The 15786-nt window shown below is 35.2% G+C and overlaps 3 protein-coding genes across 3 annotated transcripts in view; 1 reads left to right on the top strand and 2 right to left on the bottom strand.

Moving 5' to 3' along the window:
* Positions 1–15786, top strand: part of LOC145314290 (uncharacterized) — a 128124-nt gene that overhangs the window by 62452 nt on the left and 49886 nt on the right. The window lies entirely within an intron of this gene.
* Positions 68–6288, bottom strand: LOC145314289 (uncharacterized). Its single transcript, XM_080154144.1, has 4 exons — positions 5598–6288; positions 5169–5236; positions 4317–4520; positions 68–2595 (listed from the first exon to the last, which is right to left on the bottom strand). Exons 1-4 carry the CDS (start codon positions 6198–6200, stop codon positions 846–848), a joined length of 2625 nt encoding a protein of 874 aa, XP_080010270.1. The 5' UTR covers positions 6201–6288; the 3' UTR covers positions 68–845.
* On the bottom strand, positions 11223–13049 carry LOC145314287 (uncharacterized). Its single transcript, XM_080154143.1, has 2 exons — positions 11997–13049; positions 11223–11320 (listed from the first exon to the last, which is right to left on the bottom strand). Exons 1-2 carry the CDS (start codon positions 12717–12719, stop codon positions 11234–11236), a joined length of 810 nt encoding a protein of 269 aa, XP_080010269.1. The 5' UTR covers positions 12720–13049; the 3' UTR covers positions 11223–11233.

Here is a 15786-nt window from a genome sequence, read left to right as displayed (position 1 = left end):
ACACATAGTTATATATAAAATATAAAAATGTACTTATTTTTAGTATGTAATAGCAAGAACAAACAGCTAAATATTCTTATAAAGTGTATTAATTCAATACAAGGTTAACATACAATAATAACATTTATATTAAGACAACTGTTCACTTTTATGTTCGTATCCTGTTGCAGAGCAATGTCTTGCTCCGAAACCGTGGATACCAGAACTAAAAGCTAAACTATAAAATACATGCATTGCTCTTAAATCAGGAAGAAAGGGACTATACATCACATTTCTCCCTGGCTTAAACATGAACCTCGATTTCAAACTGTAATATTTCAGATTAAATATAACAATAGGTTTTTACATGTTAATTATCATAGATATTATAAGTAGCGTTGAACGCTTATTAAATAGATAATAGTGGATCTGGTATGACACCTGCCATATTTTTTTATTTTTTTTTTATATATATTTTTATTCCAGATCTTTAAACACTTCGTATACATTTTTTTATTTATTTTGGTTCCTTAGAACTCTTTTGTGTTTTTTTTTATATTTTCCTTTTTTCTTTATGTGTTTTTTTTTTCTTTTTAATATTTTTTTTTAAGAAAAAAACATTGATTAACATATAATCATTGAAGAATGCATTGATTAACACCTAATGCATTAATTACATAGTTATCATAAATACATGATATAAAAATAACATTGGTTAACATATAACCATCAGATTTAAGCATGGTATTATAGAGCATTAATATGAAACATGAATTTTAAACTTTTTTTGAGACTACTACTGCCTCAACAAATATTAAATACATAAAATAAAATAAAATATGAATTAATACACATAACTATAATTATTACTTTCTTTTTCCAGATGTTCTGCTCTTCTTGCCAGATTCTTCAATATCCATGGGCATAATAGCTTCCTCATCATTCACTCCAAGTTTTGCGGTCTCATCACACAAGCCGTCTTGAGACATCCTTGCCTCAGTATCACCAAGCATATGAAGACATCTTTCAAATCCGTTAGTAACCGCAACCGAAATCGAGGTTGCAACGTTATCAACCTCCTCCTGATTATCCAAAATCTTTTGATGCTTACGACTAACCTCTTCTCCAAATTTATCAAGCATCATCAATATTCCAGGCGTGTGTTCCAACCTCATTTCCTCCCTCACTTGTTCATCAACACGCCATTGCTGATTTGACAATTCAAGGTCCAGACAAACAGGAATGTTCGGATTTAAGGGCTGATCCATCTGAACACAAACAGGATCCCCAAACCGAGTAACCAATTTGAAATCACCCTCGAACCACTCATTTACTTTGTGTTCAGGATTAAACTTCCACTCAATATTGGTTGTCAACAAACTTGTATAAACGTTTCCATCCAACTCCAATTTGATTTCCTTCACTACATTCTCTAAAGTGGTATTTGGATCACATAACAATATCTGCTTGGCTAGAGTCGGACGAAGACGCTTGCAGCGCATCTGCATTTGCCAGGTCAAAACTCTTGCGTCTACTTTATCATTCATCAGACTACCTGCATATGTGGCACTCACCAGGTTATCAATTATGTCTCTTTGACCATCCAATCTAACATAACGTATCTCAGCAGGCATCTCTCCACTGGTGATTAGACTCACCGAATTCACGTTTACAATACGTGGAATGTAGACTGATAAGTTCATGTATTCATTCACCTGAATGGAGTCAATAAACACTTTAGCACTCAAATCCTGTTCAGACTTTCCATCAAGCCAATCTTTCTGTAACTCTAACAAAGTTGTGGATGGCATTTGCTTCAGAATAAAGCTTACTTTATTCACGACATCTTTCCAATGTGCCAGGAGCCGGACAGCTGACACAACCTGCGTCTTCAACCTCGGATCAACGCTATTACCCACCGTTCTCAACACCGTCTGAAGGCTCATTTTACCATCTGCAGGTATGACGTCAATTTTTGAAAGTTGAAGCCAATCCTCAAGTTCCCCCATATGTTTGATTATGGGTAACAATTCGCCCAACGTTTGACAGCTTTTTCTCTCATCTCCATCCAGGTATTCAATCTTAGCAAGCAATACCAAACTTGGTAAATTTTCGCAAACAAGCTTAGAGAGAAATATGGTCGCACTCAACTTATTCAAACTAGTTGTCTCGTTCCATGACAACTTTTTATTTATAGCTTTAGAATGCTCACCAGCCGCCATCAGGTTGAGGTATCTTGAATTCTGGCTGGTAAAGATAGGGATCCTGTCCACAGGCCAGTCTATGGAGTGGATGCATCTCCCCATCTCCAACTGCACTGATAACATGTTTATCAAATTCAACTTAAACCTTGGTTCATTATCAATAAGACGAGCTAAATCTGCCAGTGGCATGTCCTCACTGCTCAAAAATATGTTCCTTGTCGCCCTGCCCACACTCAACGTGGGCAGCTCAACGCGCGACATTACCAACACCAGCCGGGATGCAGAGTTGCTGACCAATGCAGATACTGGTAGACCAGGTTTGACTTGATTTCCTTCATTGGCAGATTGTTTGTGGCGACCATCTTCTTCATTGCTCAATAACTTTTGATTCATTGTTGCCGCCGTAACCAAACTGCAAAAATACAATATAATTAAATTTCAGCATAAGAAATTTAAGATCTAGCATTAAATTCTTCCTCAGTAAATCTTTTTTTATGACACCATGAACAACAACAATACAACAATGCCAACATAGGAATTATACCTAACAACAACATTAACACAATCAAAACAAACTTGGCAAACAATGGTAATATATCTTTGAACAAATGTTCTAGACCAAACCAAGGACCTGTAACCTGTTCGAAAAATGACAACTTATGATCAACAAAATCCAATTTAGAAGCTTGTCCATTAAAATCCTCAAAATCCTCTAATCCCTGATATTTAATAGTCTTATTAAAATCAGCAATAAACACCTTTTCATCGTTCAGAAAAATCTTTTGTCCCACGTGTTCTGATTTTTCATTGGCAATATGCAGAAGTTCGAGTCCCTGCCCCTGATTCCCAAGGAACAAATTAGCTGTCAACTTCAAAAATACCGGACTTTGCGAACAATTTAACAATTTTATATCCTCTACTGCTACAATCATTCTACTATATTCTTGTATTCCAACTGTTTCACCTTTATAATCCACCATTAAGTGTCCTACTGCACATCCATAATCCACACCTAACTTTACTGGAATTTCAACCGCTGTACACTTTTCATACTTAGCAATTTCTCCCAGGTATATAATTCTGAACCCATGATGCATCTGTACATTTGACCTAACTTCTGTTTGAGCACATCTAGAAATACTAAAAAGTTCCATCATCCTCTCGTTTCTTTCTCTACTAGCCAAAAACATAGCATTCAAATCAAATCTAGCTTCCTGTTTTAACAAATCCCCAAAATAACTTCTAACAGCCGCCTTCGGTTCCTCTAAAAACTTGATACCCTCTAATTCTGTTACAAAAATGTTGAAATCCAGATGCTGCAAAGTAAGTTTCTCTGTTCCCATAATTTTAACTAAAATATTCCTTTCCAAGTTAGAAACAAAAAGTTGTTCATTCCAAGTAGTTAAATTGAATGTATCTTGAAAAACTACCTTAAAATTACTGGCCGGTTTTCGTACTACATACGGAAAATATGGAGAAGTTGATGTTGCCCACAAATGATTATCTTCAAAATTCGCCACAATCGTCTTTTTATCATAATCCATAACAACATTTCCCTTGATCAAAACGGGTGTATTTTTTACTAAAATATGCAAAGTCCCAACAGCAAAACCTAAATTGAACCACATATTGTGCGCGTATATTCCCAGTGTCTTGCATTGAATATTTTCACCACCAACATCCCAGAAAGGTGACAATGTTCCATTAACTGTGAAACTGTGAACAGTTGGCAAATCTATATTTACTTTAAAGCTAATTCCATCATGCTGATACTTGCCAGAATGAAAAACCCTTCTACATTCGTCCATACTCAACTCTACCTGTTTTTCATGTGGCACGTCTAGTACGTGCACATGACTCGCGGTACCGCAAAACCAGCGCTCCAATTTTAGTCTAACCTCACAACTAATGGCTTCTGACAATATAAAATCGGTTTCTGCTAACCCCAACAATTCCACAGATCTGACCGGTTCCATCCTATCATGCAAACAGGCAGCTGATCTAAGTTCAACATTACTTATTTGAGAACAATCATAAGCTGCTAACCGTGGATCCTGTGACGTATACATACCACCAACAACAATCAAACAATAAACCTGCATCACAACAACAAATAACAAAATATCCAAGTACCTGACTCCTCTTTCATCCTTGGATTTCTTCACAGGTACTGGTCCAGCACGTCCACTCTTTGAACTACAAGCGTCCGGTGACCTCTTGCGCATACCACGATCTCCACGATCTCCACGATCTCCACGATCTCCACGATGTCTATCACCACCGCCGCTTCCTCTCTTGTCATCACGCTCTCTACGGTTCTCGTGGTAATCTCTTCTCCTGCAAATATTATACAAATTATTACAAATATTATTTTTTAATCAATTTTGCGAGGTTCCTAGTTACTACATCGGCTACTGAATAACGTTCTAATCTGTCTTTTTCTCTGTTTTGTCTATCCTCTTCTAATTTTTGTAATTGCACTTCATTTGTAGAACCTTTAGGACGACCCTTAACAGGAATAGTCTCAGACATTTTTTGCGATTTTGCATTATCTAACGATCTATCTAATTCATCCTCCTCAACATCTCTACCTCGTTTAACACTTCCCCTTCGTTGTTCCAAGTTTACAATTTTACTTTGCAATTTTGGAAAAGTGTCCTCTAAAATACTCATCCGAGACTCTAACTCTCTAGCAGATTCCATGTTAACATCCTCTACACCCAAACTGTTGTCTACTAAGCTATTATCAGAGACATAATCCCCATGAAAAACACTATCCTTACTAATAGTAGAATATGTAGAGTCTAACTTAGTTTTGTCAGTCATATCATTTGAATCTACACTATCAGAAATATGAGTACTTTCCAAAGTATCACTAAGATCCTCAACTAAATCATCTAAATTTTCATTATTCTGAGATACATTTGACCTTTGCTGTGACAACCCAACACCCAAAAAAGATTTCTCCAAAAAATCTGGTGTTACCTGTCCATCCTTCCGCCTTCCAACCACCTCTGGACTAGCGCCACAACTATTCTCCTCTTCAGAAACGCCTGAACAAGTTAAATTTCTCAAAGTATTGGGAAAGTCATAGTTTACTTTCAAGGTATTATCCACAGAGAAACATTCATCTGTAATCACTAAGTCAATCTTTTCATCTGGAGTCAAGTCTAAAGTACTCTCAATAACATATATTTTATCTCTTGGTACAATTCTCACCCCTTTATCTTTCAATCTACACTTTTCTAGGGGTTGAACCTCGAATAAACTATCAGAAATTGCTTTTGTCACTAAACACGGACCCACCCATAACGAGCAGAGTTTACGAGCTACACCAATCGTTGTGACGTCATAAAAAATATAACAATAGGAATTTATAGCTACCGGCCGACCTATCCTTTCTGTATTTTCTACCTGCAAATACTTCTCAGTTCTTTCTTGTCCAGTCCTCCAATTCTTGTCAAGGCACTCCAATAACTCTGAAAAATTCATATGTTTAATTTTCGAGCGTGTTAACGGGTCAAATGAGTCAAGTGGAAGCTTAGGGTTTCTTAGGAACATCTTAAAATATGGGGAACATCCTAACCTCCGATTGAAAGAAGTGTTCATACAAAATTGTGTAGCTTTAAGTTTATAAGCCCAATCTCCATCTTGAAAACGTAAATCAGTCTTAAGAAACGAATACACCGATTGGTTGTATCTTTCACTGTAATTCGAATTTGCTGATCTTGGAGGGATAAAAATTTGTTCAATTCCCAACCTTAAACAAACTTCCCTAAAAACTTTTGATTTGAAGCTTTGTGCATTGTCAGTCCTAATTCGCTCGCATAGTCCCCAAACAGAAAATAAATTAAATTTCAGACATTCAATAATTGTTTCAGCTTTAACATCCTCAATAGCAAACAACCACACATATCTAGTACAACTGTCAACTACTATTAAAATGTGCTTACAAATGACTCCATTATATTCACACTCATTCAAAGGACCTAAAGCATCTATGGCCAACTCTGCCATAGCTTCCCCAGCCAAAGGAGAAAATTCTATATTATGATTATGTTTAGGTTTTTTACGTCTATTCAAACAAATGACACAATTTGCAACTGCCGCCGCTACTTATTTAGATACATAGGGAAAAATGAAGTGACGATTAATCCTGCTCAAAGTTTCCAAATAACCCCTATGCCCCGCTGTAACATCTGCATGAGCTAACAAGAAAACTTTATTGTACATTCCAATAGGTACCACTACCCGTTCAATAAATTGAAATTCTTTCTGAAGCCGCATAGGTGAAGTCAGGATAATTAAACCATCCTTATAACTCAGATGTTCAAAAAATCTTAATATTTGTTTACCACGATAAGGCATTTGAGACAATTCTCTGGACGTAGGTTTGACATTATTTACAATAAATTTCCTCACCTCAACTAAAACAGGATCCTTCTCCAGGCTACGACTAAATTCTCTCGCCTTCAATCTGGATGATATTTGACTGGCCGTCTCTGCTCCAATTCCTGCAATAAGACATAATTTAGGATCTTCCAATTGATATACAGTATCCAATATTAACTCTCCTTGTTCGTCTGTCGATAATTTAGATATCCTATCTTTACTATCCTTTAATGCAGTACGTGACAATATATCAACATTAGTATGCATCTTGCCCTGCCTATGTACAACCTCATAACTGAAGGTGGATAAAAAATTTATCCACCTTATGGTGAGACCAACAAAATATCCGTTCTGCCTCCAAGTAGATAGATGTTTCAGTGCAGCTGAATCAGTTCTCACGATAAACTTCTTGTGTCTCAAATAACATTCAAATCTTTCAACAGCATTTACTAATGCACATAATTCTCCTTTATGTGCTGCATAATTGGCTTCATGAGTTGAACAAACACGTGACCAACACGATATCATCTTCTCTTGTCCATTTTGTTTTTGACTTAACACCGCAGACATAGCTGTAGATGACCAATCTGTATCCAACACAAATGGTTCAGCCTCCATTCTCCAATCCGGGAACGATTTACTTATTTCTTCACAGAACAATTCTCTAGTCTTTGTAAAAGCTTCCATACTTTTTTCATCCCATTCTATTTTACTACTGTTTCTAAATTTGTTCAATGGTGCTGTAATATCAGAAAAATTCTTGAAATATGAACCATAATAATTTATGAAACCAGTAAATCTTTGAATATCTTTACCTGTTTCAGGTACTGGCCAATTCTTAATCTTTTCAATATATGCTTGGTCCATAAATATGCCTTCTTCATTTATAATATGGCCCAGAAATTTCACTTCCTCTGCAAACAATGTACATTTTCCAAGATTAATCTTGAGGCCTGCTTCACAGAATGTTCGTAGTAGAATATTCAAATGTTCCAGATGTTCCTCCACATTCATACTATATACAAGAACATCGTCCAGGTAAACTAGGCAAAATGCCCTTAATTCAGGACTCAAATCCATTACTCTATCCATCAACTTTACAAATGCACTTGGAGCATTGGTCAATCCAAACGGAAGCCTCTTGAAGCAATATTGCCGTCCATTAGAACAAAATGCTGTATATTTCCTGACAGATTCCTTCAAATGCATTGAATTATATGCTGAAGTTAGGTCAATAGACGTAAAAATCTTCTTTCCTCCAAGTTTGTCAAACAGCTCACCAATGTTAGGCAAAGGGTAACAGATCTTCTCAGTTATCTCATTTAATGAGCGGTAGTCCAGGACAAAACGGACTTTCACCTCGTTAGTATTTCCAACTTTCTTCTTAACAGCAAAAATTCCAGAATTAAACGGTGAATTACATTCTTCTATCACATCTGTTTCCAACCATAATGATGCATGATGAGGATTGAGTCTAATCATCCTATTCTTGAAAGGTTGAGCTCCAGGAACCAACTGAATATCATACTCCTCCAAAGTACAAGATCCAATATCCGTAGGATCAATCGATAATGCCTTGAAATTCTTTAAAAACAACCCAACTATCCTTCCTTTCAAAGAAACATTATCCTTTAAAAACGGAACTTTATCCAACTTCAATTTATCTTTAATAAAACGAATCTTCTTTAATGTTGTTGACACATCTTCTTTAATCCTGTTCTCTTGCAGCATTGCTATCTTCTCCGCCACAAACAAATTTCCAACCAAAGTACCAGCAGGAACAGATTTCTTAACAGTTTCAAAATTCGTGATTTTAGTCATAATTTTACCGTTCTTTCCCACCTCAGTAATTCCTTCGTTTATCAACAAGTTGTTTCGGCTACAGTAACCTTGTCTAGGAGCTATATAACACAACTGTCCTTCAGGCATATTTCCTTTAGTTGAAACTTCTACCACCACTGTACTCAATGCAGGAATTTCTATTCGATTTTTCAATGAACAAATCCATTTTTGGTCTTGTAACTCAGCTACATTAATCTCAGGTTTCTTAGTTCTTGCCTTCTCCATTTTCTCCAAAACTGTATGAACCAAATTCTTCACTACAATTTTCCGTTTAGCTACTAAATTCACACTGATTCCATGCATCTCAATCCTGTTGCCGTCTTTGGCAAATATCGTCTTCACGTTATTTTTGTTCAACCAATAACTGCCTAGGTTCATAGGTACAGTCATGCCGGAAATAACAAAACAATCTTCTTGAAAACTGTGACCTCCAATCTGAAATTCAACATTCCGAACAACACCATCAATCTTGATGCTGGAACCCTGCACGCCTGTTGCTTTCGAATCCGTTTCTTCAATCACACAATCAAGCTTTCTAGCCAACACTTGAGATATCAGGCAGCCTCTTGCATTGCCGCTATCAATTAAAGTCAGGATTTCCATGCCACCAATCTTTGTTGGAACATAGACTTCAGCCGCTCCAGCCGCCATCTCAGAATCTTCATGAAACTTATAAAACAGCTATCTAACTCACACCGACAGTTATGAGGTTGTAACTATCCAATTGTCTATCAAATAACTATCTATCTGTCTACAACAAATAACAAAAAACTGAATAAAACAATTCACTCACCGACAATATTTCATCCACCAACAGAAACGTCCAAAAATATCTCTTAATCCACAATCAACAACTTCTCTCCGACCAATCTAAAATATTACAAAATTTTAGATGCCAATTGATGGAAAATCACTGTACATAAGAATTAATATTGATATTAATATATATATAACAAATTTACAAGACTATTTTTCGAACAGCAATATATATAATGGTAATCAAATGGTAACAACATGAAATCATAACAACTCACCATCAAATAAATAATGATGACAGTATCTCCCAATCACCAAAAAACACTCTTCTCAGCCAATCTAAAATAAATACAATGATTTTAGATGCCATAAATAAATGTTTCACTGAACCAATAACTTGTAACACAATAAAAGAAGTTGTATTAAGAAATATGACATGATCAAACATTATCAATCACCAAGCAGATTAATCTTTCCAAATACCATAAGTTCAATTCTTTGAAATTCAATAAAATATTACCTAACAAAACTATTATTGTCAGATTAAACTGAGATGTATAAAAGGTTTAAAAGTCGAAATTCAACTAACTATATATCTCAATACCTGAGAGCACTTTCTTGCGCAGCTTTGCTTCTCTGCGCAGCCCAACTTTCTGCGCATGGCGCGCTCCACGCCCGATAATCATTTCAGCTACCTCTATACACCGCCCCATATTGCGCATACCAGCTCTGAGAGACAGTGCAAATTTCTTTGCAAATATGGTCACTCCCCCTTTCTCTCAAACAAAAGAGACAGCTCCCCCATATCTGCGCATACCAACTCTGAGAGGTAGTGCAATATTCGTTGCAAATATGTTCACTCCCCCTTTCTCTTCCAACAAAAGAGACAGCTCCACCATATTTGTGCATACCAGCTCCGAGAGACAGCCCCTCCCTTCCTTCATAGAAAGAGACTTCTCCACGATTATATCTAATGCATTATAACAATTTTGCTTCATGAAATTCTAAACTTCATTAAAAATTTTGCTGAATCAACATCACTAAATCGCAATATAATTGTTTTAAAATCGAATACTTTAAATCACAATAACTGACTCATCTTTCAAAAACAATTTTCCACATTTCATCAAAATTTAATACTTTTCAAATATCTAATTTCATATTTTTATCAAATTTAATTCAATTTAAAATTCAATTCAATATTTTTCAATAGCAATTTTACAAAATTGTATTCCTAATTCATTTTTCATTTTCACTTTTTATTATTCTTATCCCTGTTAGACTCCACAACAGTCTGAAACAAAAATGAATTTTCATAATTTCAACAAAACATAATCAAAAACTAAATTAATTATTTTGATTTCCATTATAACATAATCTCGTAATTTCATATAGGCTTATAAACAATATGTTAATTTTTCATAATTCAAAATAAACCATCAAAATAAATTATCACAAAATTAGAGTCGCTTCGTTCACTCTTTATCATTAATTTTGTTTTGTTGTTGTTTATTTACAATGCGCATAAATCAAAACAATGCCGCGTAACAAGTAAAAAATGGAATAAGGTTTTATGATTATAATACATTCAAAACATTAAAACCATAAAATGTCATCTATAATAGCATTATTCCATGCCTCGACTTCCGCTACAAAGTCTTCTTCATAATCGCTTGCCCCTAAACCATCGACATGCGCCACTTCCTTCGTATCCTCCCCTTCTTTCACCTCTCCTTCAATTTCACCAACCAATTTCTTTTTATCCAAACTATTTTCATTCTTTTTAAAACTCTTTTGCCCCGTCTTATAAGGAACAAAAGGCTTGTTTCCCCACCGCAAAAAGTATTTTCCTTTAGGATTAGGCAACTTTTTATCTCTAATATCAAAACAATCCCTCATCATGTGACCCTTTCTGTTGCAATAATAACAAATAAATCCACCTTGAATTGCGCCAATTAAAGGAATAAGTTCAGCTGGTCCACCAAATTCATCAGCTAAATCAATTTCACATTGATTTATTTCAAATGACAAATTATCTTCATCACTAACCTGATCAATAGTTACAGGATTTGACTTGGAACCAACGCCACCAACCATCGTCTTAGCCAAAGCCATCTGGTTTGTTGTACATCCTCTAGCCATTGACCCTGAAATTTGATTAAATTGTAGCCCTTTAACAATCAATTGTGCTTTAACTATTAACTCTGTCCGAAACTTCGTTATCATTCGCACTTGTCCGTCACGTTCCAAATCCAATGCAAATTGACGCATCTGATTAGCCAAAAGTGGAGATAAAACCACATTACACACTTGAGAATAGAAATCCATAAACATATCATCAGTTGGTTTCGGATACGCACGTTTCCAGAAAGATAGTATCTTATCAAAAAATGCATCAATCTTATCATTCTCATGTTGCTTAACACTCAAATACGCATCTTTACACACATTTTTCATGTCGGGTGGTAAAAATGTCTCCCGCATCTTACACAAGTACCCCTTTAATGTTAATTGTCTATTCTCCATATCAGCAGGTTTTAGTGTATAACCACAAGCGGTTCTTACACCCACACATTTATCAAACAAAATTTCCTTACACACTTGATGATTAGTCATATGATAACGTCTAGTAGTCATCCAAAATCTCTCCAAATAATCATCAAAGAAAATCACATCATCGTCAACTGCAAATTCAGGCGCATTTTTTCTGAACTGATCATCAAGTTTAGCACACGTTTCATTGTACCTATGCACATTCTCCTCCCCCTGCGAAACATACAGAGATCTATCTGGTACATAAACAAGAGATTTACACCAACTAACCTGCGAATCACTCAGTCCAGCTTCAAAAAAATTGAGCGTATTAAAATCCTCCGCATCAACCTCAGAAAGGGCTGGCCACCACATGAGAACTCCATTATAGATATTATCCACAGCATCAACTCTAGACAATTCCCAAAGTTTTATGATCTTATCCTCATGTCCCTGCATACCACCAAAAATAGGCCGAGAACCACCAGCAAACAACTTAGGCTTCTCTTCTGATCCTCCAAATCCTCCAGATCCACCAGCCGTCCTCTGCCACGGCATAGAGTTATTTAAACCATTCTGCTGGTTATTCGACCCATTCTGCTGGGTATTCTGCTGATTATTCGACCCATTCTGCTGGATATTCGAACCATTCTGCTGGTCATTCAAACTATTCTGCTGGGCAATCTTTTCAAGAATTCGCTGCTGACCAGTCATAAACTCATTCACAACGGTCACATTCTCAGTCTTGATATCATTATCAACACTAGGCTCCACCACCTTATTAAGACGATCTTCCAAATCGTCCATCCGAGTAGCCAGTCCAGTAACCGCAGCAACATTAGTATCAACATTATCCGTCAACTCTTGAATTTTCGTCTCCAGTGGCGCTATACGCCCACCCAGCTCCGCCGCCACATTATCAATTCTAGTCCCAAGAGCATGGATCTCATTAACCAAATGCAAATCCTTCTCATCCTGAGACAACTTCCTCCACTCTTCAATGGTCAATCCCATCGCTCCAACACAAAAAATACCTGAACAAACTAAAAAGAAAAGAAATAATACAATTAAAAGAAAATCTGAGCTATAGATTCGTACTACACTACTGCGCCAAAATGACGTATAGTAATAGCAAGAACAAACAGCTAAATATTCTTATAAAGTGTATTAATTCAATACAAGGTTAACATACAATAATAACATTTATATTAAGACAACTGTTCACTTTTATGTTCGTATCCTGTTGCAGAGCAATGTCTTGCTCCGAAACCGTGGATACCAGAACTAAAAGCTAAACTATAAAATACATGCATTGCTCTTAAATCAGGAAGAAAGGGACTATACATCACATACCTCTTCTTCTAGCAATACTAAAGTTATTAATACTTATATACACACGCCTATATTAGAGTAAGGGTTTCCCCCCCCCCCCCCATCATTTACCGAAAATAAGAATAATTACAAAGCTTCTATGTTAGGGTGTTATGAAGTAGATATAGAATAATAATAATTGTATTAAATGATATTGAAATTAGATGTTTTCAAGGACCCTTTTCGTCTGCTTCTAAATTATTTTCTGCTACTTGGCTGTGTTAATAAAAGCGACAGCATTGGTTGATTTTCAAATGACCCAATAGAAAGGTTGCACAAGGTGGTTGCGATGGGGAGATACAGTTATGTAACCCTTTCTCCCTCTAGTGTTTTACTCTAATAGAGGGGAATCAAAATATACTTTTGTCATGCTTTACCCCTTAAATAAAAAGTATGACCCGGCCCCTGCAAAGGCACACACTCTCGAATACTTATTTTTGTATATTCCATTGTTCTTATTGGAAAATATTGCATACATATTTGATATTACTTATTAAAAATATTATAATACATATTAGATGGAGTGGGGCTTCTCTAGCATTTACAATTTCGCCTGTTTCTTTCGGTTAATTGTTGTTATGATTACAATTTCGACGGCTAAAAATTCAAATAATATCCGTTGATTTTTCAGTTGGATAAGTTTCATGTACAATTTTTGAAACAATATTTTGAATTAACAAGCTACACAAATTGTTAAAGAAGTCGTTCTTGTTATTAATACAATAATCAATTATAATATTCTTATGCATGGGGGGGGGGGGGAGGGGGTATCAGGAATAAACGCCTGAAAAGAATATCAAGACAGGAACTGAATAGTTTTCGTTATTTTTTTGAGATTTTCGTAAATGACAACGTGTATTACTTCGAATATATTTTAATTAATCATTATTACACAAACAATATACCTTTGATTTAACATTATTCTAATGATCACATTATTTTAATAAAAGTACCAACACTCCCAATATTGCTTGTACCTGTATTCTTGAGGAATGAAAGTGAAGGGATCTATTGGGGGTGTGTATAAGTCATGTTCATAAACTGAGTAATATGTTATTGTGTTATTATTGTTTATGCAGTCTACTGTCATTTTATGCAGAACGATAAAGATTATGTCCCCCTCAGATGTTTAAAAGCGAAGCTTTTCTATAATTAGGGTCGGTCCGTCCGTACGTCCGTAACGGATAGCTTTTTTCGTTAATTTTGGCATGTTAGAATTGTCCTATCGATTTCAAATTTTGCATGGTGATTCCTTTAGTAGTTAGGTACGATTTAGAAACCGTAGCAACTCTATAATCGTTACTAGAATGTCCGTATGTCCATTTTGAACATGTTGAATTTCAACTTTTTTAACAACAAAATTTGTATCAGATGAAATTATCCGATTGATCTTATTTTTTTAAATACTAATTCCTAGGAAAATAAAGCGAAGCATCTCTATAATCAAGTCCTAAAAATGTAAGTATGTCCATAAACATTATCCTGTATCTAGCATTTTTTTAACAAATTTACTTATAATTTTGCTTTGACTCTTATATACTTATATTCTGATTATACAGTTCTGACACTATACATTGTATAGTCCATTTGTCCGTTTGTCCTACCGTTTCAGTGCTTCGCTTTTATGGATGTTGTCATCCTTGTTTTTGGTAGCATAGCTAATGTATATGTATGACTGACAGTTTGGTTGCCAATCTAGATATATTAAATTATAAAAAGTAGTAAGACATTTTTTGTCTGTAGCTTAAGATACTAAAATCTACCGTACTGATTCAGTTTTCCCTCCTAGGGAAGCGTCCCGGGGTTGGTTTTAGGTTATTTATTCGTCCCTCCCTACCCCTATAATACCCTACATGCTTAGGGAGAAGCCGCTAGTATTACATAAAATGCTATGTATAATTAGGTATTACTTTTCAAGAATGTCTTAAATTATTAAAGTATCAAAAGGAATATCTTGGAATTAATCTGCCTTGTTATATTTACATATAAAAACAAGATCAATTATAACCATGTTTAGCGTGACTGAAATTAATCATACAAAAAAAACAAATCAATAGAAAGGGGTAATATCATCAATCCATCATATCCTATTTGAGATACCTCGGGGCTAAAAAACTGGTTTTAATCTCATAATTGTACATTCTATATCCGCGGAAAGCGGTTTATAATACGATGAAAGAAATAACTATTAACTCTATAACTCACTCTAGATTTGCCTATATAAAGTGTTACTCCTTGAAGAAGGAAATGCTTAGGATATCCAGCTCCTATATGAGGTTGGTTTCTATCAATTCTTTACAAACTGAATAAACTTTCTAAACTGCTCTACTCTGTTACTTATAGATGTTGTCATCCTTGTTTGTTATGAAACAAAAAACAAAAGTAAATTATGAAAAAGTCATTAAAAATAATCTTTAATAATTAAGTTTTTCCTACTAATAAAACTGTGACAATTAGGGAATAAAGATTAAGTGTGGGGGGAATTATTAAGATTAAAGGGGGAAATGTAGAAAAGGAGAAGGAACAAATCATAAGAAAAAGGTTTATATCTTTATCCTTGGGTACAATTTTATCAACTCAGCTAAATCCAATAAGAATGTATCATGTATATATGTAGAAAACATTTTAAAAAATTAAGGAATTTGTTGTAATGGACAAAATTCCTTATTCAGAAGCAGCTTATGGTGTCTCCAAGGAAAGTTATTTCCAA

The sequence above is a fragment of the Acartia tonsa genome, chromosome 3, assembly GCF_053477335.1.
Source record: "Acartia tonsa isolate MP-2025a chromosome 3, ASM5347733v1, whole genome shotgun sequence".
NCBI classification, from domain to species: Eukaryota; Metazoa; Arthropoda; class Copepoda; order Calanoida; family Acartiidae; genus Acartia; species Acartia tonsa.
The sequence above is the reverse complement of the archived record's forward strand: the minus strand, read 5'-3'. Positions and strand labels throughout refer to the sequence as shown.

Bases quoted from the DNA above. Each gene is read 5' to 3' on its own strand.
- LOC145314289 (XM_080154144.1), bottom strand. From the start codon at position 6,200: ATGGCAGAGTTGGCCATAGATGCTTTAGGTCCTTTGAATGAGTGTGAA. The intron at 5,237-5,597 runs GTAGAAAATACA...TAACTTGTTCAG, and splicing joins GAACTGAGAAGTATTTGCAG to GCGTTTCTGAAGAGGAGAAT. The intron at 2,596-4,316 runs GTACTTGGATAT...GTATTTTTGCAG, and splicing joins AAGGATGAAAGAGGAGTCAG to TTTGGTTACGGCGGCAACAA.
- LOC145314287 (XM_080154143.1), bottom strand. From the start codon at position 12,719: ATGGGATTGACCATTGAAGAGTGGAGGAAGTTGTCTCAGGATGAGAAG. The intron at 11,321-11,996 runs GTTAGTTGGTGT...ATCAAATTTCAG, and splicing joins CTGGACTGAGTGATTCGCAG to GGTCAATGGCTAGAGGATGT.